At 44.2% G+C, this 24,208-nt stretch overlaps 2 protein-coding genes and 2 pseudogenes across 4 annotated transcripts; 3 read left to right on the top strand and 1 right to left on the bottom strand.

The window, feature by feature from the left end:
• Window positions 1-99: 99 nt before the first annotated feature.
• LOC136541246 (peptidyl-prolyl cis-trans isomerase CYP63-like) lies at window positions 100-5,988 on the top strand. 2 transcript variants are annotated; one of them, XM_066533035.1, is made up of 14 exons: window positions 100-275; window positions 664-751; window positions 876-930; window positions 1,038-1,126; window positions 1,490-1,514; window positions 1,603-1,641; window positions 1,752-1,869; window positions 2,406-2,566; window positions 2,650-2,977; window positions 3,072-3,175; window positions 3,926-4,103; window positions 4,256-4,600; window positions 4,674-4,754; window positions 5,475-5,988. In XM_066533035.1, the coding sequence occupies exons 2-14, from the start codon at window positions 674-676 to the stop codon at window positions 5,776-5,778; spliced, it is 1,905 nt and encodes a 634-aa protein (XP_066389132.1). In that variant the 5' UTR covers window positions 100-275; window positions 664-673; the 3' UTR covers window positions 5,779-5,988. The 2 variants fall into 2 exon arrangements, with proteins under 2 accessions (XP_066389132.1, XP_066389131.1); XM_066533034.1 differs by having other exon boundaries at window positions 3,923-4,103.
• Window positions 5,989-9,005: 3,017 nt separating this feature from the next.
• Window positions 9,006-13,534, top strand: LOC136544750 (protein FAR1-RELATED SEQUENCE 5-like; annotated as a pseudogene).
• Window positions 13,535-13,601: 67 nt separating this feature from the next.
• LOC136542966 (protein FAR1-RELATED SEQUENCE 5-like) lies at window positions 13,602-17,986 on the top strand (annotated as a pseudogene).
• Window positions 17,987-20,918: 2,932 nt separating this feature from the next.
• Window positions 20,919-23,352, bottom strand: LOC136544748 (phosphopantetheine adenylyltransferase 1-like). Of its 2 annotated transcripts, none has more exons than XM_066536812.1 (6): window positions 22,888-23,352; window positions 22,700-22,771; window positions 22,505-22,564; window positions 21,909-22,003; window positions 21,568-21,637; window positions 20,919-21,431 (listed from the first exon to the last, which is right to left on the bottom strand). In XM_066536812.1, exons 1-6 carry the CDS (start codon window positions 23,110-23,112, stop codon window positions 21,303-21,305), a joined length of 651 nt encoding a protein of 216 aa, XP_066392909.1. In that variant the 5' UTR covers window positions 23,113-23,352; the 3' UTR covers window positions 20,919-21,302. The 2 variants fall into 2 exon arrangements, with proteins under 2 accessions (XP_066392909.1, XP_066392910.1); XM_066536813.1 differs by having other exon boundaries at window positions 21,293-21,431; window positions 21,530-21,637; window positions 22,888-23,350.
• Between the last annotated feature and the right edge of the window lie 856 nt (window positions 23,353-24,208).

The raw sequence follows: 24,208 nt of genomic DNA, 5'->3' as shown, positions 1-24,208 counted from the left end.
CAGGCCGGAGTTGTCTACGGCCACGGCCCACGGTTGCATGGTCGGCCCAACAGAGCGCACATGCACACCGTCACCACTCGGTGGAACCCTGGCCTCCTCCCTCTTCGCCCGCACCTGCACGGCTGCACAGCTGCACTTCACGCGCCGCCGAAGCGCGCCCCCACCTCACCCTCTGCCCACCTCTTCGCTCCCCTCCTGTAGCCGCCGGCGCGGCTCATCGGTCCTCCTGCCGCCTCCTGCAACGGCGCCGGGCGGAGATCCATCCCGACTCGCCGGTAAGCTCTTCCCATCTCGCTTGGGTCGCTCGAGACCAAATCCATGCCTAAACCCAACCTTTATTTTTGCTTCTCTGTATAGTTTCCAATCCATCCGGATAGTTCCGGCTGGATTTGTTCGCTACTCTTGCATAGCACCAATCCGATTCATCTCTATTTCGATTCCATTCGTTAGGGCTCGGGTTCGAGATCGAGCGCACTGTAGCCCTCGTACCCTAATGTTGTGGGAGTGCTACTGATAGCAGTCACTTTATTTCATTAGCTCCTACCTGGTGACGTAAATCCGCCAGTAGACGAAGCGGTGGTTTGGGATTCTCATTTGTGCTAGATAGTCCACGCCTCGCTTGAGGGATGTTGCTAAAGATTTCTCGTTTTGTCACACCTGCAGGTGGGCAACCATGCCGAAGGTTAAGAATCCCCACGTTTTCATGGACATATCAATCGGTGGAGGCAGCGCCGAGACGATTACATTCGAGGTTGTGAAGCTTGAAGCAGCATGCTTGGTCTTTTTTTTGTTTTGTTTGCATAATGGCTCACTATTTTCAGCTACGGAGGAAATGGTGACATGCACCATATTAACTTATGGTGATTGTTTTGCAGCTATTCGCAAATGTAGTTCCAAAGACCGCAGAGAACTTCAGAGCACTCTGTACTGGTAATTCTGGTTCCATTCTGTGCAACAGCAGTGTGCGCACGCCTGTGTTGAGTTGTTCCTATAGCATACGTTCGAGTTCTAAGTCTTGACCTCTCCCCAACACGTAGGTGAAAGAGGCCTTGGAGCATCTACACAGAAACCACTCTATTATAAGGGAACGAATATCCATCGCATAGTTAAAGGGTTTGTTGCTCAGGTATTTAAAGATTGCTACTGATCTGGCTGCTGCGTATTACTTAGCTAGATATAGTACATTGAAATGTTTTGCGGGATTGAAGGGCAGGCCTGGTGCAGTGGTGAGAGCTGTCTCACTGAGTCACCAGGTCGCGGGTTCGAAGCAGCCTCTCCGCATATTTTGCGGGGGGAAGGTTTGTCTCGGTTTTTCCCTTCCCTAGACCCCACTCATGTGGGAGCCTCCGGCACTGGGTCTGCCCTTTTTTTGAAATACTGAGCTATATGGAATATGCATGCAATTGACCTTCTTCTATTCATGCAGCTTTGCACTTTGACATCTTTTTCCTTCAATTCAAACTAAACTTGTCAAATTTCCTTCCTGCAGGGTGGTGATTTTTCAAGAGGAGATGGTATTGCTTCATTAGCCCAGGCTTCTTCTTTCAACTGACTTCTTGCTGTAGTGTACTTTATGAGCTCAACGTTGCATGCTATTTCCAGGACGTGGTGGAGAGAGCATTTATGGTGGAAAATTTCCAGGTTACTAGCTACATTGAAATTGTGTCGTCACAATTTGTTTGTTAGCTATCAGTGACTGTCCTTTTAGGCTTTTGCTGAAGTTTTCTTTCATTCCATCATGTGTTCTACAGATGAAAACTTCAGACTACTGCACGATCAGCCTGGTGTCCTGTCCATGGCAAATTCTGGACCAGACAGCAATGGGTCACAGTTTTTTATTACATTCAAGGCTCTACCTCATCTTGATGGGTATTGCTTCTTGTTCTTCAGTCACTTGGCTTTATTAGATTCTCAGTTCTCTAACCACAACAAAAAAACTAATATCAATGTGGCTTTTTGCGGTGCGTTTTGCTTGCTGGTCTTAGTTTCAAACTTTGTCATTTCGTTGCTTTCAAGTAATGAAATTCGGCTTTGCCGTGGTGGAAAAAAACAAAAAACTAATATTTTGTCAGAAAATTTATTAATGACATCAAGTAATTATTTAAAGTAAGTGATGATGACAACCAACCTGGATCATGTATTGTATTTACCTTTCTTTTTTCAAATACACCGGAGAGCTGAGTATCATTGCATTAAATAGAAAGTTTTAGAAATACACGTTTACAACATGCCACGCCCCTAGATAGTGTACTGTCCTTCCGTTCATAGTATTCGATGTCATTAGTTCCTATTCTTTTTGAGGAAAATGTCATTAGTTCCTAACTACCTGCGATGTCCTTGTCTTACATTTCCTGCCTATTCTCCTTGGTTCAGCAAAAATGAATTTCAAATTGTAATATTTGTAGCAAACATGTGGTCTTTGGGAAGGTGGTCAGTGGAATAGCTTTGCTTAAAAAGCTTGAAGCAGTTGATGGTGAAAGTGGAAATCCTTCTCGTCAAGTGAAAATTGTAGACTGTGGTGAAGTTTCCAACACAAATTCTCAAGATCTGCTAAAGGGAGAGAAAGGTATAAATAGACGAATACAATGTACAACTGCAAATATTGTATGTTTTTGTTGCTTATCTTCCTCATTACCACTTTTTTTGCAGAAAAAAAACTAAGAACGGCAGATGGTAACTCCAATGCTGAAGGGAGAGCCAAATTAAAAAAAGCATCTGGCGATTATAAGCAACGAAAGAAGAGGAAACACTATTCGTCAGATTCATATAGCTCAGATACTTCAGACTCATTGTCCTATTCTTCAGATAGTGGCTCTGATTCAGAATCACACTCATCAATGGATACTAGCTCGTCCAGTGATCATAGGCGTAAGAGAAGAAAAGGATCTAAGAAGAATAAGCGCAAGCCCACAAAGAGGAAGGGTAAACATACAAGGAGTAAGAGAAAGAGTAGAGGATCCAAAAGGCGATCTAAACGGTACAATGTTAATAACCTGCATAATGTCGCTACTTACTTAGCATGGGATGACTTCTTGCTGAAATTCCTCCTTTTTGGTGTGGTTTATCTTTAGGAGCTATGGGAGTTCAAGTGATGATTCAGTAAGCTCTAAGACAGATAACAGCAGTTCTGACAGTGAAAATGGCAGCCATCGTACCAAGCGTTCCTTGCCGAAAGGTAGCAATCTAATTCCATTAGATTTAATGTGTGTTATATATATTTGCTATCAACATATCCTAGTGGACTTCAGTTTGAGTGCATATATTTCTGGTCTGCTAAAACCATTTCTCCAACGCTAAAAAAGGAATGCTGTGTTGGATTTTTTTCCTGCTGCTATTTGGTTTATTGAAGGGCAGGCCTGGTGCAGTGGTGAGAGCTATCTCACTGAGTCACCAGGTCATGGGTTCGAAGCAGCCTCTCCGCAGATTTTGCGGGGGGGAAGGCTTGCCTCGGTTTTTCCCTTCCCCAGACCCCACTCATGTGGGAGCCTCCGGCACTGGGTCTGCCCTTTTTTTGCTATTTGGTTTATTACATTGTAATACCTTTCTAGCATCAATTAAAAAAAAAAAAGTTCTGACTGCCCTAGTGCCTTATTCATGTTATTATTAATCTTCACTGTTTATCGATGGTGATGTGTTTTTCACTAAACAAACTTTATATTTTTCTTTTGATACCAGTCATAAGTGAAATGGAGCACGTTCACATGAATGCCAAATCATCTTCTTTTTTTTCTATCTGAAAGCAACTGTTTGTAACTTACTATGGCATATACTACAATGTCTACTAATAGCTTGAAGTTTCATATATTATATTTATTTATAGTTTTTACATTATGTATAATTTATAAGTTTTTAGTATTCTGAGATCACTTTGCCTCACTTTTTTGTCTTCAATTTTGAAGTAGTAATCATTTCCCCCCTCTAGCAGATAAAGAGAGTACCAAAATGACAAATTCAGAACAAGGAAGATCTTTTCAAGATGTAGACAAAGGTAAACAAACAGTTACTACCGTCAACCGATCACAATCACCTGATGGAAGTAAACCCTCAAACAAAGATGACAACAGGGCTGATGACAGATATGGAAATTACAATTCAGAAGATAGGTATGCCTATTTCATGTTTTGATGATTTATCAACCACATGTTCCTTTTGGATTCCTATTACTACCATTGACAGAGCAAAGTTTGTACTGTTCAAATTTGAGACGACTAGTTATTTTTGAGTGGCTAATGCACACCCTTTTTTGTAAACACAGGAATGATCCAGGTGCAAGTTCCAGGATCAATCCCATCCAGGTTGATGTAAATTTAACGAAACCAGTAAATGGAGATGGCAACATTGGTGGTGATAATGCAGAGGCTGACATGTCTAGAACTGGTACAGAAAGGCACCTGCCAAGCAATGAACCTGTGTCCACAAATAGTAAAGATTTAGCTGTGGGTTCTGCAGACAATGGGCAGCCTCAACGAGTCAGGAAAGGACGTGGTTTTACTCAGAAGTATGGGTATGCACGCCGATACAGGACGCCATCTCCTGAGCGCCCCCCTGTTCGACCCCGCTACGATGGAGGGAGAGATGATAGATGGAACAATTTCAATAGGTAAATTTGAAATTAGACTATTTATCAAACTCTGACAGATTTGGCATTTATACTGATTTCTCATCATGTTCAGGTATGGAAGAAATGGTCCTTACAGTAGACGCTCGCCAGTAAGGAGATACCGTGGTTCGCCAAGAGCCAATAGCCCATCCAGGTTGGTATTTCTTATGTGTTGAAGTGAGATTCTTGCAGGGCTTTACTAATCTCATTAAACTTGAGAGAAACAATCTGTTTCTTCCCAACTATTATTTATCCTTATTTATGCATTGTTTAATGCCATAGAGTATAATAGTATGAGTTTGTTTCTAGGAACCAATCTGCTCATTGTAAATAGTCAGTTGGAAGCCATTGCTAATTGGTTGTAATGCTTAAATTATTCAAACTATTATTACTCATGGGTAAAAAGAATAGCACGAACAAGTAAAGAACATGATATTAAATGTTTTATCACATCCAATCTAGATAAACCTGTCATTACTGTAAGCTTTAACTGTCTCTCTTTCCCAACTTCTCTCTCTCCCCTTATGATGGAAACTGTGAAGGACATTTGTGCCTGGTAACAAAATAGTATGTTGTGTTCATCCCTTTCATAGTTTACCTGGTTTGATTAAATCCCCAAGTTTGTTGGTATTGTGGATACTGAACACTTGATTGTATGATTAATTTTGATCTTCAGGTATTATGTTGATTATTACATGTGCAAGCACCAGATAACCATGCACTGCTTATAGATCAAACACCTTTTCCATTGGCATGATAAAAATAAAACTGTTTTCCTTTCAATTTGCTCTCTACCTTTCCTACCATCATTTTGTGCAAAGCCATGCTACTTTAGGAGTGGCCCAAAATTGTTAACTAATGCACATGACTTTAGGTACCCAAGAAGGGGCCGAAGCAGGAGCAGGTCACGCAGCCCAGCGAGGCGTCATGACCGTGGAGGGTATCGCCGCCCCAGCCCAAGACGTAGCCGCAGCCCTGCAGAACCGAGACGCGATGTGAATGATAGTTCTCGATCAGGTCATGGTGGAGGCGATCCTGACCACAGCCCCCTTGCCAACAGGTCCAGATCTCCTGATGCTGCCCCAGCCAAGAGGGAGAGCTCGAAATACAACCGCAGGCGCAGCAGTAGCTCAAGGTCCAGCAGCCCTGATGGAAACAAAGGCCTGGTTTCGTACTGAGATGTAACGACGCAACAATTTACAGGCTCCAAGAACTATGTTGCTTTCTAGTTTAGCATTATGTATGCTTCTGTAATGGCTTCTAAACTTAAAACTGCTTTCGATGTAGCTGTACATTTGGATGCCGTGTTTTTTATGTCAGGTACTTAGAACTACTGAGTCAGTATGGCGCGGAGGGTTCAAGTTATTCAGTGTTGTGTTTCTTATTTAGTACTTTGCTTCATATGTTTCTTACTCCAGCTTGCACATCATATACTTCTGCGGCAATAGGTGAAGTTGACGCCTCCACTGCTGCTGCCTCTGCAGCAGGGGTAGGAGAAGACGCCGAGCAGGTGGTTTTGGTGCCATGTACCATTCTCACGACCGGTCACGCATGCAGTTTGGCAACTAGTACCAATCAGCAATCTCTCTCCTAATTGCAGGCTCTGCTCCTGGTGATGTAGCCACAGAGGCAGCAACGGACAATTACCGTTCTTGAACAAATTTTGGTCCATCCAATCCACTCGTCCTTCATGCAGGTATGTAGCTACTCTTGGCAGCAATTCGAATGTACACTTGTGTGTGTCAGTTGGCACTGGTAGTCTGCACAGCTTACTGTGTTGTGTTCAACTCTCTTTCAGCTATACTATATCAATCACATTACAGCACATCGACACGCTCTGGGGCCAATGTTCTGACGCCTTGCAAACTGTCACAGATAACCAGCCGTTTCAGTTTAATTAGTTGACAGTAGTGAAGCACCGAACCATTATAGTGAGTTGACGATTGAACTTGTGTACTGGTTAATGCATCTTTGAGCTGTACCAGGTAGGATCACTAGTTCATTACCCGATCAAATTTGGTGTTCCTTTGTTTCAAACATTGGACAAATAGAACATTTTGCTGCTGAGATCTGCAAATAAAATGAAGCGTTCTTACAGGAATAAAGTCCATCTTTGGTCCATTATCTCTCTGTCAAGAAAAACAAAAATTGTTTTATGCAGGTAATGTTCAGAGCTACCCACTGAATCTGCTTCTGGCTTGTTGCAAAACGAAGAGGGGACATAAGGTGTTACTGTGTTAGGCACGTACGGTGGAAACAACAACGGATGTGAAAGTCCAGATTTTGAATCACCTTTTATGATTGTGGCGAATATTGTCTGTTTTATCAACTTTGTAATAAGTGACTGTCCAGAATTTGAATCACCTTTTATGATTGTGGCGAATATTGTCTGTTTTATCAACTTTGTAATAAGTGACTGCATACATCTTTGGTGGGATATTGTCTCATTATCTAATAAAATGTCTTACATTGGTCTTAAAATAACTCTTAGGCACTCAGCCTGGTGCTGTTGTATGATATAAGTTTACAAAGTTATCTTAAATTGTCAAAGTATATTAGTTAAAGATGTTCATTCAGCTCTTGAACTGATATACTCATTCAGATAGCTTCATGGACAGGATTTGTGAAAAAATTACATAAATACTCGTCGTAGATTGATATCGAATCAAACGAATTCATTAGTAAGTTGAACACTGCACGTTAACTCGATAGCAGTTAGAAATTTGTGAAAATAAATCTCTAATTTCATGACACCTATTGATGCACATAAGACTAAGGGCATGATTGGTTGGCTTCCAAAATATGTCGAAGCCAAAGATTTGGCAAGTCATAATTTTGACTATTATTTGATTTGCTAACAAAACTTGTCAACTTCTTACATTTGCCTTGTTAAATCTATGGCAATTTTTTACCTAACTTTGACTTGCCAAATTTTGGTCGCAAACCAAGCAAGCCCTAAAAAGTGGAACAATGTGCATATTCTTGGACACGTTTGTGCAGTTTGGGGAGTTTTAAAGCACATTTGCTAATTATAATTTCAAGTATGAAAACTTCTGTAACCTCTCTCTCTGTTTTCTCAGCTTATGTTTCTCGGTCGGTGCTCTGTTTTTTTTTTCTTTTTCTTTTTTTAACTCAGTACTCTGCTGAAATGCGATGTAATTCCTGATGCCAATGTGGCCTTGGCGCAGTGTGATGTAACTGTTGCAAGATGGCCCGGCCCATCTGCGGGGCCGGCAGTGTTAGCGCACTGGAGTTTGCTTCTTTGATTTTCTTGGGCTTAGCCTAGCGCACCGGATCAACTTTTTTGTTTGTTTGTTTGTTTTATCGTGAAATGCGGGAAAGTCCTCTGTCGCCGATGTTGTTTTTGGCAGTAAAGAAAAAGCCTTTGTGATCATAAATAGTTGGTGAAGTCTAGTATGTAATGTAATTACCGTTCGTCTCAGCGTTGCACCCTCCGTTCGCTTGCGACACCCGAAAAGCTACCGCCGCCACCCTTCCCTGGAACGCCTCGGTCCTCCTCCTCTTCCATCCGGCGGCCTCGCCGGTAGCAAGAGGAGTACGGACCCGATCTTTCTATAGTTTTTAGTTTAGTTTTGTTCTTTGTTTTTTTAGGGTTTGGTTTGTGGTATCATCGACGAGGTGGCGGCGATAATGACACACTGGAATAAGATCTCTCCGGCCTCTTTCTACCTTGTCGATGCGTTCGATCCAGCGTTGACGAAGGACTAGTGAGAGTTTGGTCGAGTTTGGTCAGATATGTTGGTTCCCTTTAGATCTTCATGGCAGTTGGTGTGTTTATCGAGGGAAACAGTCATCGGCTCTCTTCATGGTGATTTCGACCTCTTTCTTTTGGTTTGTTCTTTTGCAAGGTCTGTCATCTCCAATACTCTGTTCGTTCTTGATCTCGTTGTCAGCAACGAGTGAATTTTGTGGTCTTCAAAGCCTTCTATGACGAGGGTGTTCCTCTGCTGCCTCGTCAAAGCGATCTTCGACCGGCAATGACCAACCAAAGGATGAAGATGACTGGTTTGATCTTCGATGTATTTTTTAGAGATTATTTTGTGTCAAGTTGTCATTTTGTCGCTCTTTTGAGTGTCTTTCTTAAAAAAAATGGTATGTAATGTAATTTCTTTTTTTAGACTGTATGTAATGTAATCTCGGTGGCGCCATCTCCGGGCGGTTAGCATTCGCGAGTGGACTGAGTGGGCCGACTGGCCGAGACGCACGCACGACACTAGTGGGCCTGAACTTGCGGCTGCGGTTACGGTGGGAAATGGCCCAGACTTGCCGTCCACTATTTTCAAACGCAACGGACCAAGGCAAGACAGGCAGGCATCCCATCCCGCTACACAACTCGCGAGTCGGGAGGCTGCGCTTGGAGCGGGAAACGGAGGCGGCGGCGGAGATGGCGGGCGCTCCGGGCGCGGGCGGCGGCCGCGGCGGCCACGGGGAGAGGTACTTGCGGTGGCTCCCTGCTCTACCGTGGTCTCGTGAAGCCGCGGCCCAATGCTTGACCCTGATTGGAAATGCGTTTCGTGGCAGGGTCGAGCGTCGCAGCCGTGGCCTTGCGCCGCCCGCCAGGCGTTCGACTTCGGGGGAGCGGAAGCGTTGGCGCGGAGGCCGCGCGGGAGGGAGGTCCCGCGGGCGGACGAGCCGTGGTCGGCGGCGACCCAGGCAGCGGCGGGGCGAGGAGGTCAGAACCCTGTGCTCTTCCTACCCATTTGTGATTAGGGATTGGGCGTCGGGTCGACGAATTTGGGACATACGAATACGACGGCTGATTGTTGATCCAATTTGGTAGATATATTCCCGTGCTGTTGCGTTGCTATTGGCTGGTTAGGGTTTATTGTCAGGGGTTTTGCAATTTTGCACAACGTGCACCATGTGTTTAACAACCGTGAATGTGTCGCCTTGCATTTTGTCTCTGGTAGGTTTCGCCGGGGTGAGGAATTTGGAGGAATCTGGATGAATTTGTGAGAGGAAAACACTCTTCCGGATGAAAAAAGAAGCGGATCAAGCCGGGTTTAAGGGCACGCGAACGGGCCCTTCTGTTCCACCTGAAAGGGCGCCAAAACGTGGCGGTGTTAGTGCTTATGAGCAATCGCTGAAAGATTATGTCGACAGGATGTCCATCATTGTTATTAGTCCATCAGTTGGCATGTTTTTTGACTCCCGTGCTGAGGTATATGAGTTTTACAACTTGCATTCCTGGGAGCTGGGTTTTGGAATACGGTGCAATATGACTGTGGGTAAAAGTGTTGTGAGTCAAGACATAGTCTGCAGCTGCGAGGTGAGGAGATGTTCTTCTTGTGTGTTTGTAACTCTGTATAATTCAGTATTTTCAATTCCAGGATATGCAATGTGGCTTAGTTATGAAAAATTGCCGTGTCTGTTTTAGGGCAAACCAGAGCTGTCCAACACTGGCTCTGCGCAAACTGATTGCAAGGCTATGATCCGGCTACACAGGTCCGATGACAATTGTTGGTACATTCAGGAATTTCGAGGTGATCACAATCATCCCCTCTCTGGGATATGCAGTGAACATTTCTGTTGGCCTTCTCACAACCACCTCAAGCCCTAAGAATCTAGTCCGCCGTCTTTGGGATGATCATGTTGATCTCAGTAAGAAGCGCCAAAGCATTTATGAATACTTTTGGGGCATGGAGAATTATAAGTTCGTGAAGGGGGATTTGAAGTCATTGTGTAAGAATATATCATCGGATCTATCAGACATTGACCCCGACAAGACAATTGAGTTGTTTGATGACTTTGGTTCGTTGAGAAGGGATGACCCAAGCTTCATGTTCCGTATTGAGTTGGATGACATCGAGGACCAGTTTAATACAGTGTTATGGACTAATGGGCACAGCAGAATGCAATATGCACATTTCGGTGATACTATAACATTTGATACGACGTACATGACTAACCTGTACGGCATACCTTTCGGCTTGTTTGTTGGTGTTAATAACCACCATCAAAGTATCATACTAGGAGGAGCGCTGATGCGACGCAAGACTGTGGAAAGTTTCAAATGGCTGTTCCGTGAGTTTGTTATATTAATGGGTGGTAAAGCTCCAAGTACTATTCTCACAGGTACATGTTTTATTTCCAAACTTGATTATGCTTTCAGTCCATGGTTTAATGCTATCACAATTTTCCAACTGATATCAAATCCGTGGATTGTGCTAAATGTAGACCGGTGCCATGAAATGGAGGTGGCAATCCAGGAGGAGTTACCGGAAACAATTCACAGATGGTGCAAGATGCATGTGCTGAACAATGAAAATGAATTCCTTGGGCCAATTTGTTTGTAGAAGAGTGGATTTAAGGATGACTTCCAGAAGATCACTGATAGCATGTTGAGTGTGAGAGAGTTTGAGTGTGCTTGGCAACATCTTCTTGATAAGTACAACTTGCATGACAATGCATTCCTTTCACAGATTTATGATTCTAGACATAAATGGGCGAACCCCTACTTGAAAGAAAACTTCTGTGCCAAGCAGACTAGTACCCAAAGAAATGGGAGCGCAGAAAACATGTTTAAGAGTTACGTGCCACTGAATAGATCTGTCAATATGTTCGTGCGACACTACAACAAGCTGCAGTCTGATCTCAACTCAAAGGAAAGCTCTGAGGAGAATAGGAGCAGGAAGGTAATGGGTTCTGAAACACATCTTGCCGTCTGTCCTATTTTTATAATTGGTAAGTCACATCCTGATTTGAATTTCTCTGTTCCCTTGGTGTATGTTGTTCGCTGATGATGTAGTGTTAGTGGACGAAAGGCAGGCGAGAGTAAATAGGAAACTAGAGTTATGGCGACAGACCCTTGAATCTAAAGGTTTTAGATTGAGCAGAACTAAAACCGAATACATGAGATGCGACTTTGGCGGAGTTGTACAGGAGGAGGGAGATATGAGTTTGGAAGGTCAAGTAGTGCCTAAGAAGGATACCTTTCGGTATCTGGGATCGATGCTATAGAGGGATGGAGATATTGATGCGGACGTTAGCCATAGAATCAAAGCAGCGTGGATCAAGTGGCGACAAGCTTCTGGCATTCTCTATGACAAGAGGGTACCATAAAAGCTAAAAGGCAAGTTCTATAGACCGGCGATTAGACCGGCTATGTTGTATGGAGCAGAATGTTGACCTACAAAGATTTGACATGTTCAACAACTGAGTGTTGCAGAAATGCGTATGTTCGATGGATTTGCGGTCACACAAGAATGGACCGAGTTCGGAACGATGATATACGTGATTGTCTAGAGGTAGCACCAATTGAAAAAAAGCTTGTCCAACATCGGTTGAGGTGGTTTGGCCATATCCAAAGAAGACCTCCAGAGGCACCGGTGCATTGTGGAGTCCTAAGCCAAGCTAATAATATGAGGAGAGGTAGAGGAAGACCGAAATTGACATTTGGGAGGCAATAAAAAGAGATTTGAAAGCTTTGGATATACCTAGAGATCTATGTTTGAATATGAGTGCTTGGAAAGCAGCTATTGAAGTGCCTGAACCGTGACTTGAGGCTCTTGGTGGGTTTCAACTCTAGCCTACCCCAACTTGCTTGGGACTGAAAGACTATGTTGTTGTTGTTGTTGTTGTTGTTGTTCAGAGATCCAGATTTATGAGCAAAGGGCTTCCAATTATAGAGCATGCTGCAAAGATCTTTACAAGGGCTATGTTTGAAAAGTTTGAAAGGAATAATTTCCCAGTCTGGTTCTTATGTGGTGCATGAGAAGGAGAACGGAAAGGCATATTTGGCAAGGCACATTAGGAGTGACAGGCAGGAGAGCTGGTCTCAAGTGGAATTTGAGGTTATCATTAGAGCTGAAGATGGTGCAGTTGTTTGTGAGTGCGGATTTTGGGAGCACATGGGGATGGCTTGCTGCCATGCTGTCAAGGTAGAGTTTCTGCTGCGTTTCAGACTGTTATGAAATTTTTTCTTGAATGCAATGGTTCCAAGTTTCAGATGTAAGAGAATTGACATTTATGTGTTGTTGTTGTTGTTGATGCAGGTGATGATACACTTGGGCATGCAGGAGATACCAGCTGGGAATATTGTGAAGCGCTGGACGATGGATGCTAGGGATACTGTGCCTGTTCATCTGATTGAGAATGATAGGGCTGCAGAAAACTCGAAGTCATTTAGAACGTCGGAGTTCATTGCTGGGATAAAGTTTGTGAAGTCTGGTTCCAGGAGTGATCAGGCTTTTGAAGCAGCGATGGCGGTTTTGGATCAAATAAAGCAGGAACTTTCGGAACTCGGTGAAGATGAGGACGTTTCTGAGTTGTCTGAGCAGTCCAGCATTTCTGCTGCAACTACTGATGATGCTGCCTCGGCACTCGGTGGCTCAGAAACAGACTGAAACAGAGGTGCCTGATCATACGCACAGGATCGTGGAGCATACTCAGGCAAAAGAGCTGCAGTAGGGGGCATTTTGGCTAAATTGAGGTGGCTATTGTATATATTGAAGCAAGGTAGCAACTAAAGGGAGTGTGCATTGGCAGTTCACAAGGCGGCAACTGCTCATCGACAACTTTCAGGGAGTGTTGTTAGTGGGTGTTTTCAAACCGTGTGGTCCAAAGCACGAGTGGTGTGCTTGGTTGTCAGTGTTGCATTCTGCACTGGGGATTGCAGCTTGGGTTCTTGCAGCCTGTTCGGGAGACCGTAAACGATCGTGGATTATTTACTGCTGGCTGGTTTGGTGTGAGAGAAAAACACTGTTCTCAGCTGGAAATTTACGATCGTTTACGAGCCAGCGAACAGGCTCAGGCTGCTAATTAGATAACTGAATTCGGGAAGTCGTGGTCTGGTCTGTAGGAGGTTTTCTTTTGGTGAAGTCTTGTAAATTTGGGAAGTCGTGGTATGGTCAGTAGGAACTTTTCTTTTGCTCAGGTCTTGTACGCTGTCAGTGACGCTGAAATGTGACAGTGCCAACCTGCATGTCGTGCCATGTTATCTTGTCATGCTTTTGTTTGGGTAAGGTGCCGTCCACTTCCGATGGCACATTTCGCCATTTGCTACTACAGGCATGTGGACTGTGGTTTACGTAGGCTGCTGCCGTTAGTTCTGTCGGATATCTGTATGGTGTGCTACTGTGCTGTTCCTCTTAACAGGCTACTGTATGTTCCAGTTGGGTTAGAGTCAGAATCTTGCGTTCTCACTTGTCTCTGGGGATTGAACTCTATCCCAAGAAATTTCTGTAAAGGTTATAATGCTCCAACCGGCGCCTACATAACACAATTATTACACAAATGCTAGGAAGCTAATGCCGTAACCTGGATATTTGACCATCATTTCACCGACCAGTCAGGGATCCTGAAACACCATCTTCTAGACGTATGCATCTTGGTCTTCATCGTTTACAGAGGCAAACCCTTTGGGAGCCTGAGCTCTGAACTGCCACGAGCAACAGGTACCTGCAATGCTCTCTTGCGGAACCGCTTGGGTAGTCCGATCCTCTGGAGCCTGACGTCGTCGAACCCTGCTCCGTGGAACCACACCCTGTATTTTTTGAATGAATCAGCAGGGGAGCCCCTACCTATTTTTTTCTTTTTCCATCAAATAAAAGAATAATATACAAGGCATCCAGGCCCAAAGAGGAAAAAAAAGTGAACTAAATTAAGTAGCTATCTCTCCAAAAATTTAATTGTGTTTGTCTAGCTGGCTTGGCTTTAGTGCAGGACTAATCCAAGTTCTTCTCTGAATTTTCTCTTCCAAATGTTAATGCTGATAATAACACCATATTAGTATTTCTAAATTGTAAATGGGGTATCTATGACATTGAACTTAGGGTTAGGGAAAAATAATTTATATATCTATTGCTGTTAAATTCTACTCCCTTCATTCTGAATTATAAGTCGCTTTGACTTTTTTGATACATCGAATTTGCTATGTATAGATATAACGTATGTCTAGATATGTAGCAAATTCTATGTACTAAAAGATGTCAAAGCGACTTATAATTTGAAATGGAGGGAGTACTTTATTTTTTATAGGAATGCATTAAGTCAAAGAAATGTTGATGCAGGCGATGATACACTTGGGAATGCGGTAGATGCCTGCTGGGAAGTGGGAATTGGGAAGCGCTGGACGGTGGATGCTAGGGATACTTTGCCTGTTCATCTTACTGAGAATGATAGCCAGGGCTGCAGAAAACTCAGAGTCGTTTAGAAGGTCGGAGCTGTTCGTTGTTGTGACAAGTCTCCACGAGTGAAGAAGCTTTTGAAGTAGTGTATGGCGCGTTTGGTTCAATTAGCCCAGGGCGCGGCCCAAATTTCCTAGCAACAGCTCTTCAGAAGCCCATGGGGCCGACTGGCCGAGACGCACGCGCAACAGTAATGGGCCTGAACTTGCTGGCGCGGTTACGGTGGGAAATGGTCCAGACTTGCAGTTACGGTAGAACGTGGCACCGTCCACTACTTCAAACGGAACGGACCAAGGCAAGCGGGAAACGGAGGTGGCGGCGGAGATGGCGGACGCGGGGAGAGGTACGTGCGGTGGCTTCCTGCTCTACCGTGGTATCGTGAAGCGGCGGCCCAATGCTTGACCCTCATTGGAAATGCGTTTCGTGGCAGGGTCGAGCGTCGCAGCCGTGGCCTTGCGCCGCCCGCCGGGCGTTCGTCTTCGGGGGAGCGGAAGCGCGGGCGCGGAGGCGGCGCGGGAGGGAGGTCTCACGGGCGGACGTGCCGTGGTCGGCGGCGGGGCGAGGAGGTCAGAACTCATAACCCTGTGCTCTTCCTGTTCATTTGTGATTAGGGATTGGGGGTCGGGTCGACGAATTTGGGACATACGAATACGATGGCTGAGATTGTTGATCCAATTTGGTGGATATATTCCCGTGCTGTTGCGTTGCTATTGGCACTTTAGGGTTTATTGTCAGGGAGCAATTTTGCTCCGCGTGCACCATATGTTTAACAGCCCGTGAATGTTGCCTTTGCGTTTTGTCTGGAAGGTTTCGCCGGGAGTCTGTTCCACCTAAAAGGGAGCCGAAACATGGCGGTGTTAGTGCTTATGAGCAATCGCTGAAAGATTATGTCGACAGGATGTCCATCGTTGTTATTAGTCCATCAGTTGGCATGTCTTTTGACTCCCGTGCTGAGGCATATGATTTTTACAACTTGCATTCCTGGGAGCTGGGTTTTGGAATACGATGCAATATGACTGTGGATAAAAGTGTTGTTACTCAAGACATAGTCTGCAGCTGCGAGGTGAGGAGATGTTCTGGCTTTGTGTTTGTAACTCTGTATAATTCAGTTTTTCAATTCCAGCATATGCAATGTGGCTTAATTGTGAAAAATGGCCGTGTGTTTTAGGGCAAACCAGAGCTGTACAACACTGCCTCTGCGCAAACTGATTGCAAGGCACTATGATCCGGCTACACAGGTCCTATGACAATTGTTGGTACATCCAGGAATTTCGAGGTGATCACAATCATCCCCTCTCTGGGATATGTTGTGAAAATTTCGGTTTCTCACAACCACCTCAAGCACTACACTAAGAATCTAGTCCGCCGTCTTAGGGATGATAATGTGGATCTCAGTAAGAAGCGCCACAGCATTTATGAATACTTTTGGGGCATGGAGGATTATAAGTTCGTGAAGGGGGATTTGAAGTCATTGTGTAAGAATGTATCATCGGATCTATCAGACATTGACCCCGACAAGACAATTGAGTTGTTTGATGACTTTGGTTCGTTGAGGAGGGATGACCCAAGCTTCATGTTCCGTATTGAGTTGGATGACATCGAGGATCAGTTTAATACAGTGTTATGGACTAATGGGCGCAGCAGAATGCAATATGCACATTTCGGTGATACTGTAACATTTGATACGACGTACAGGACTAACCTGTATGGCATACCTTTCGGCTTTTTTGTTGATGTTAACAACCACCATCAAAGTATCATACTAGGGGGAGTGCTAATGCGACGCAAGACTGGAAAGTTTCAAATGGCTGTTCCGTGAGTTTGTTATATTAATGGGTGGTAAAGCTCCAAGTACTATTCTCACAGGTACATGTTTTATTTCCAAACTTGATTATGCTTTCAGTTCATGGTTTAATGCTATCACAATTTTCCAACTGATATCAAATCCGTGGATTGTGCTAAATGTAGACCGGTGCCATGAATTGGAGGTGGCAATCCAGGAGGAGTTACCGGAAACAATTCACAGATGGTGCAAGATGCATGTGCTGAACAATGAAAATGAATTCCTTGGGCCAATTTGTTTGAAGAAGAGTGGATTTAAGGATGACTTCCAGAAGATCACTGATAGCATGTTGACTGAGAGAGTTTGAGTGTGCTTGGCAACATCTTCTTGATAAGTACAACTTGCATGACAATGCATTCCTTTCACAGATTTATGATTCTAGACATAAATGGGCCAACCCCAACTTGAAAGAAAAGTTCTGTGCCAAGCAGACTAGTACCCAAAGAAATGAGAGCGCAGGAAACATGTTTAAGAGTTATGTGCCACTGAATTGATCTATCAATATGTTCGTGCGACACTACAACAAGCTCCAATCTGATCTCAACTCAAAGGAAAGCTCTGAGGAGAATAGGAGCAGGAAGGTAATAGGTCCTGAAACACATCTTGCCAGCTGGGAATGCAGGAGATACCAGCTGGGAATATTGTGAAGCGCTGGACGATGGATGCTAGGGATACTGTGCCTGTTCATCTGATTGAGAATGATAGGGCTGCAGAAAACTCGAAGTCCTTTAGAACGTCAGAGTTGTTCATTGTTGCGATGAAGTTTGCAAAGTCTGGTTCCAGGAGTGACCAGGCTTTTGAAGCAGCGATGGCGTGTTTGGATCGACTAGAGCTTGAACTTTTGAACTCGGTGATGATGAGGACGTTTCTGAGTTGTCTGAGCAGTCCAGCATTTCTGCTGCAACTACTGATGATGCTGCCTCGGCACTCGGCGGCTCAGAAACAGACTGAAACAGAGGTGCCTGATCATGCGCACAAGATCGTGGAGCATACTCAGGCAAAAGGGCCGCAGTAGGGGGCATTTTGGCTAAAGTGAGGTGGATATTGTATATATTGAAGCAAGGTAGCAACTAAAGGGAGTGTGCACTGGCAGTTCACAAGGCGGCAACTGCTCATCGACAACTTTTAGGGAGTGTTGTTAGTGGGTGTTTTCAAACTGTGTGTGGTCCAAAGCACGAGTGGTGTGCTTGGTTGTCAGTGTTGCATTCTGCACTGGGGATTGCAGCTTGGGTTCTTGGCTGCTAGTTAGATAACTGAATTCGGGAAGTCCTGGTCTGGTCAGTAGGAACTTTTCTTTTGCTCAAGTCTTGTAAATTTTGGAAGTCGTGGTATGGTCAGTAGGCACTTTTCTTTTGCTCAGGTCTTGTACGCTGTCAGTGACGCTGGAATGTGACAGTGCCAACCTGCATGTCATGCCATGTTATCTTGTCATGCTTTTGTTTGGGTAAGGTGCTGTCCAGTTCCGATATGCACATGTGGTGTATGTAGGCTGCTGCCGTTAGTTCTGTCCAATATTTATATGGTGTGTTCCTTTTAACAGGCTATGTTCCAGTTGGGTTAGAGCCAGAATCTTGCGTCCTCCATGTTAAAAAAAAAAAAGAATCATGCGTCCTAAGTTGTCAGTGGATTGAAATGTATCCCAAGAAATCTCTGTAAACATTATAATGCTCCAACCGGGGCCTACATAACAACAACATCAACAACAACGTAGCTTTTCAGTTCCAAGTAAGTTAGGGTAGGCTAGAGTTGAAATCCACCAAGAGCCTCAAGTCACGGTTCAGACACTTCAATAGCTGCTTTTTAAGTACTCCTATTCAAACATAGATCTCTATGTATATCCCAAGCTTTTAAATTTGACCACCGTTTCACCGACCACTCAGAGGCAACCCTTTGGGAGCCTGAGCTCTGAACTGCAACGGGCAACAGGTACCTGCAATGCTCTGTTGATGCCTCAGTTGCTGAACCGCTTGGGTAGTCCGATCCTCTGGAGCCTGACGTCGTCGAACACTGCTCCGTGGAACCACTCCCTGTATTCTTCTTCCTCCTTGGGGAGCAGCATCCACATATCACCGAAGAATTGGGACGATCCAAGGTTGGGTGAAACTGGGTCAGTCAAACCGGCAACACCAACACCACCGGGTTTCACGCCAATACTCTCTGCTGGGTGCTGGATAATAACACCACATTAGTATTTCCAAATTGTAAATGGGGTATCTATGACATTCAACTTAGGGATGGGGAAACATAATTTATATATCTATTGCCGTTAAATTCTACTTTATTTTTGGACAGGAATGCATTAAGCTATCCCGAGGACAAATATTAATGTCAGTAAACATGTGTCATAATTTCAGCAGCAGGTCTGACAGACAATGGACAGTCATCGCCTATTTCACTATTTGGAGAATGAAAGACGAAGTTCTCACTTAGTCAAAGAAATGTTGACGCAGGTGATGACACACTTGGGAATGCAGGAGATACCAGCTGGGAATATTGTGAATCTCTGGATGCTCATGCTAGGGATACTTCGCCTGTTCATCTGATTGAGAATGATAGACAGGGCTGCAGAAACCCAAAGTCGTTTAGAACGTCCGAGTTGTTCGTTGTTGTGATGGAGCCTGTAAAGTCTGCTTCCACGAGTGAACGCTTTTGAAATAGTGTATGGCGCGTTTGGTTCAATTAGCCCAGGGCGCGGCCCAAATTTCCTAGCAATAGCTCTTCTGGATCCAACAAGTAATCAGAGTTAGCGATCAAAATGTGTTGGTTTCGGAAGCGGCCTTCTCCAGCAGGGCAGCAGGGGTGACATTATGGCTGTGCACCAGTGTGTTGAGCCCGTGGTCAGAGTTCAGCACTTCAGCAGGCTCCAGTGTGTTGCACCTCTTGTCGTCAGTCCAATGCCCCGGGTTTGTGACATGGTCATACCATACACTATGGAGACATACTGTAGAACCAGAAGGCCTCCTTTCTGTGCTGTATGAACCTAGGCTGTGATACTGACTGCACACTTCAATGCCACATACTTTGCACCTGATCTCACACTGCTACTATTTTCTCAAAGTATTCAAACCAATCGGGGAGGACCCAAGAACCCTAACCCAATGGTTTCTAAATGTTGAGGAAGAAGCCATTTCTTGATCTCTGAATGCAAACTCGGATCAAATAGAGCAAGATAAGGCTGCAACCATAATTTGACATAACAAAAAAAAACACTAATGGGACACGAGTTAAGATAACTCCTACAGAAATCTTTGTGAGGTTTCTTGATACATATGAAAGGAAATATATAGAAGTCACATATCAGTGCACTTGTGAGGTGAGAAAGGTGGCCAACTCCTGGCCTTGATCACAATAGCTCTCAATGACCCAATTTCAGACCACAGAAACTTGAGACCTAGCAGCAGCCATGTTAACAAGCATCTCTCTGTATCATGTGAGATTTCTTGCGTGCTGCGACAAAATACTTTGATGGTACCAGTACTTCACGACTCTAATAGTACTAAACTACTAATCCATCAGGCCACATTGAAATATATATGGGGAATTAGCCACTTGTTATCTTGCATTGATTTTGCAGATACTATCTAAATACCACATCTTTTTTTTTTTGAGAATATCCAAATACCACATCTAGGTCATTGGAAACACTACACTCTTTCTTTCTTTATGTAGGTCATTGGAAACACTATCTCTGTCTTTCTTTCTTTCTCTTAAGTCTTAAGGTCATACTCTTTCATTCTCTCTTAAGGTCCATATGGTTTTTAATTTGTATATATTCTTTAGACAATTCTTACTAAAATAAATTCCAACATCATTTGGATTATCCATATTTTCAGTTGTTCAAAATTCAATGGTCGCTAGGAACATACTGCTTATCTCCACAGAGGATAATTTTCTAGATTTAGTAAGAGATTAGTACACTATGCTATATTCACCAATTATTCAAAACAACAGGGTTATAGGGCATCTATACAATAGTATAATAAGCGTGCAATCCAAAAACTCCGTCTCCTCTCACAGAACACTGTTACCGGCACAGTCAGCGCGCGATGTGTTTTCCCTGCTGAACAGTAACGGGTTTTCGTAAACAGTAACCGGGTTTTGGAACAGTAACGGGTGGTATGAACATCATTTACCCGTTAAGGAACAGTACCACCCTGTTTTTTCCTCTTTTTTTTTTGGACGCAATACAAATATTTTTTCCCCACTATTACCCGCGCAAAGCGCGGGGTTTGAATTTTCATAATCTTAATCACCTAACAAAAAAAATCTGTACCCTTACAGGTTATGTTCAGTTTCCTGATTCTACATTCATGGAGAACCCAAAGTCTCTGTTCAACCAATGCGCATATACAAATGTGCCAAGAGGACCAAGATTATAATGACAAGCTATATTGCATGAGTTCTTGTGAAGGAGAACCATGTTTATTTGTAGCTTTGCCACTATTGTAGACATTTATACAAACCCAAGGAGATGGCATTGCCAATACAAAATCTGTAAATTTGGTTAGTAGGGGAGAGTCTATGTTGCCAGGTTGATTTTATAAGGTTAGAATGATACTGTTACAGGGCCATGGGCCAGTGTTCAAAGATTATTCCTCCAGACAGGCAACCAAACCATCAGCTCTAATCACATTTTTGTTCACGAGCTTGGACAGATCACCCCCGTATTTGTGCATTCAGCTAACCAGATTCAAGTATTCCTTTTTCCTCCCTAAGAAACTTCAAGGCTAGCAGTTTTTGTTTCACTTTGTTGAGCTTGCTCGGCCTCAAGTTTCCTTAAAGCAGAAGAGCTCAATTTTTCCCCCTCCACACCACCAGAAAGGAGATCAACAACCTCAACCTGAAATTTAGGTCATCCACATTTTAATCAGTTGCATAGTACACCAAGTAGTAGAATAAAATCAATTGAATGAAATATAGAAGCAAGCACAAATGAACCTTCAACAGTGGGAGTATAGAAGCAAGCACAAATGAACCTTCAACAGTGGGAGCCCTTTCTCTTCTCTTTTTCTATTTACAGCAAGTCCACCATTTAATGTCTCCTTACTGAATATAAGCAGCATTTCTATGTCAAATGATGTCCAGTAGAAAGAGAAGCTTAAAAATGAACATGAACTGTTTACATATTAGGAGACCACATATTTCAAAGTCCAATATTATGAGATACTTAAGATACCATTAGTATGGTTTTGAAATGGGTAGAGTAATGACTTTCTACATTTTGGTAAGGTCATATACTCATATGCACATGAAGAACAAATGGAATAGTTATGAACAGCTAAATGCTTGAAAAAGGGGATGGCGCTATTGTTGATACCTGACAATAATGGCATCCAACTTTTCATCAGTGATGGATGGGCCATAAGGATCCTCAATAGGCTCCACTTGTACTATCAGTTCTGGCTTTATAGACTGCATATGACAACAGACCAATCACGGATTATTGTCAACACATGAAATGGTAGACAAAACACAGATACACAAACACATAGGCATATTATTCTTTGTAGTTCCTTCCCCCTATTACCCAATGCAGAACCATGCAAGAACATACAAAACTGGAGATATGGGACTGATAACCACTACACATTCAAAGCCATGTATCTCCAAAATTGAAAACACGGGGCTAATTTCCATTCCAGAAACTCCATCCAAAGTACACCATGCTTAACAACTTTTCTTAGACAGATAAATAGGAACAAATCTCTAGCCACATAACAGTAATAACCTACTTCTATTTCATCCGCAAAACTGACGAATTTCCGTATCAAAACAACTACAACTTGATGCTTATGCATCTTCTCCTCTGCATATATAAAACAGGCCTGGCACCCATCCCCAAATCCTTCTAATTCCTTAGCAGCAGAAATCGCACAGAACAAGAAAACAGGGTAAACATAACCAGACCACAACCTTAATGTAATCCTCCACGCCCTTTATGCGCTTGTCGACGGGCTCAATCAGCTCCGCATACTGCACCAACAGAATCAAGAAACCGACCGTGAATCATCACCAGGTCCAACCGTGAATCATCACAAGGTCCAGTAATCAACGGCATAATGTTCAGAGGAAAAAAACTCAATCTTTGGGCAAAGCCGAGATGCCTGCCTCCTTCTTGGCGAGCATAGGTCCCGTGCAGACGCCCACCACGATCCGGTCCGTCGTCAAATCCGCGGAGGCCTGCCGCCCACCAATTCCCCGATACCCCGAAGAAAGCAAGATTCAATCCCAACAGTCAGGACTCAGGAGGAACAAAAATTATGTGCCTTTTTTTTTGGGTTAATTGTAGGCAGCACCTTGAGAAGGCGGCGGTGGCCGTCGTGGAGGCGGTCGAAGGTGCCGCCGAGGACCACCGAACCGTACGCCGGAGTTCCCGCCTGCTCCTCCTCGTGAGCTCGCGGCGGCGCTCCGGCCGGTGTGTCGTCGCCGGCATCGACCATTTTTTCGCCGTTGTTTCTCTCTCTGTATTTTTTTTGATGAAAGGGTCTCTCTCTGTAATTTAATGGGGCGAAGAAGAGCATGCGGGTACGGCTTCTTGTTCTACTCGGAGATGTGTTAGGTAGTGTTTGGTTTCAGGGATGATGGGTGACGAGCAGGCGCGCACGCGATTTTGGGCCAGAAGAAGAGGAGTCCGGGCGCGGCGGTGACGTCAGGGGCCGCGGGTGGCGGCGGCGGCGCGCGAGGTCGCGAGCGTGCGGGGCTCCGTCCCAGCCCCGCCGCGTGGGATGCGTGCGGACGAGAGACGACGGGGAAGAAAGGAAGAAGAAAAAAAATTAAAAATGCGGACGGGTGGGCCACTTTTCTATGTATTCGAAGTTTCGAACCAAACAAATGATAGAGATGATCCCAATCTTTGAAGTTTTAGTTGTTTTATTATATATATATAATAATCTAACAAGTGGCTTGCTGCAGAAATACAAATTCCAAGTATCAAGCACAAATTTTAGCTGAGTAATTGACAAACGCAGTTACAGTTTGATTAAAAGAAAACTTACACAATTTTCCAGTTAAATTGAAAATATGGTCCCCTGGGTATATATGGGCATGCAGCCCGAACCCATCAGCCCAGCACGAGGCCCGTTTTTTTGGCCCGACCCAAGCACGGCCCCACCCGATGCACAGGGCCGTGCCTGGGCCGCTTCTCAGGCACGTCGGGCGGCACGGTTCTGGTTTTCACCCACGGATTTGTGGGTTCGGATACCCGAAATACCGCGGTTTTAGAGCGGATCTTTAAGGCCCTGTTTGGCATAGCTTCAACTCTGGGTGGAGCTACTCCACTCCAGGTGGAGCCAGCTCTAAATAGAGTCGGAGCTCTAGGTGGAGTCGGAGCTGCAAAAGAGGTGCTCCAAAACTCCACCTCCATTTGCACTACAGCTCCATGGAGTTGGCAGCTCCATGGAGTTTTGGAGTTGGGGTGTTTGGCTGGAAAATTAGCTGGAGTTGCTGGAGTTCAGCTCCAGAGCCATGCCAAACACCCCCTAAATTGACTCGTGGAGCTCTATCGGGGCCCCGAAACTTTCAGCCCACCAGAAGCCCACCTAGGAAGCCTAAGTATATAGGGTTATTTGGATCGGTACCATTACAATTCTCAGAACTTTGAGATATATCATTAAAATT

Source organism: Miscanthus floridulus, chromosome 3 (assembly GCF_019320115.1).
Source record: "Miscanthus floridulus cultivar M001 chromosome 3, ASM1932011v1, whole genome shotgun sequence".
Taxonomy (NCBI): Eukaryota; Viridiplantae; Streptophyta; class Magnoliopsida; order Poales; family Poaceae; genus Miscanthus; species Miscanthus floridulus.
The sequence above is the reverse complement of the archived record's forward strand: the minus strand, read 5'-3'. Positions and strand labels throughout refer to the sequence as shown.

Excerpts from the sequence above, each read along its gene's own strand:
- LOC136544748 (XM_066536812.1), bottom strand. The coding sequence starts at position 23,112 with ATGCTCTTCTTCGCCCCATTAAATTACAGAGAGAGACCCTTTCATCAA. Across the intron at positions 22,772-22,887 it reads GCCACCGCCGCCTTCTCAAG|GCCTCCGCGGATTTGACGAC; the intron begins GTGCTGCCTACA and ends GGTGGGCGGCAG. Across the intron at positions 22,004-22,504 it reads GCGTGGAGGATTACATTAAG|TCTATAAAGCCAGAACTGAT; the intron begins GTTGTGGTCTGG and ends TGTCATATGCAG.
- LOC136541246 (XM_066533034.1), top strand. The coding sequence starts at position 674 with ATGCCGAAGGTTAAGAATCCCCACGTTTTCATGGACATATCAATCGGT. Across the intron at positions 1,870-2,405 it reads GCTCTACCTCATCTTGATGG|CAAACATGTGGTCTTTGGGA; the intron begins GTATTGCTTCTT and ends TAATATTTGTAG. Across the intron at positions 2,978-3,071 it reads TCCAAAAGGCGATCTAAACG|GAGCTATGGGAGTTCAAGTG; the intron begins GTACAATGTTAA and ends GTTTATCTTTAG.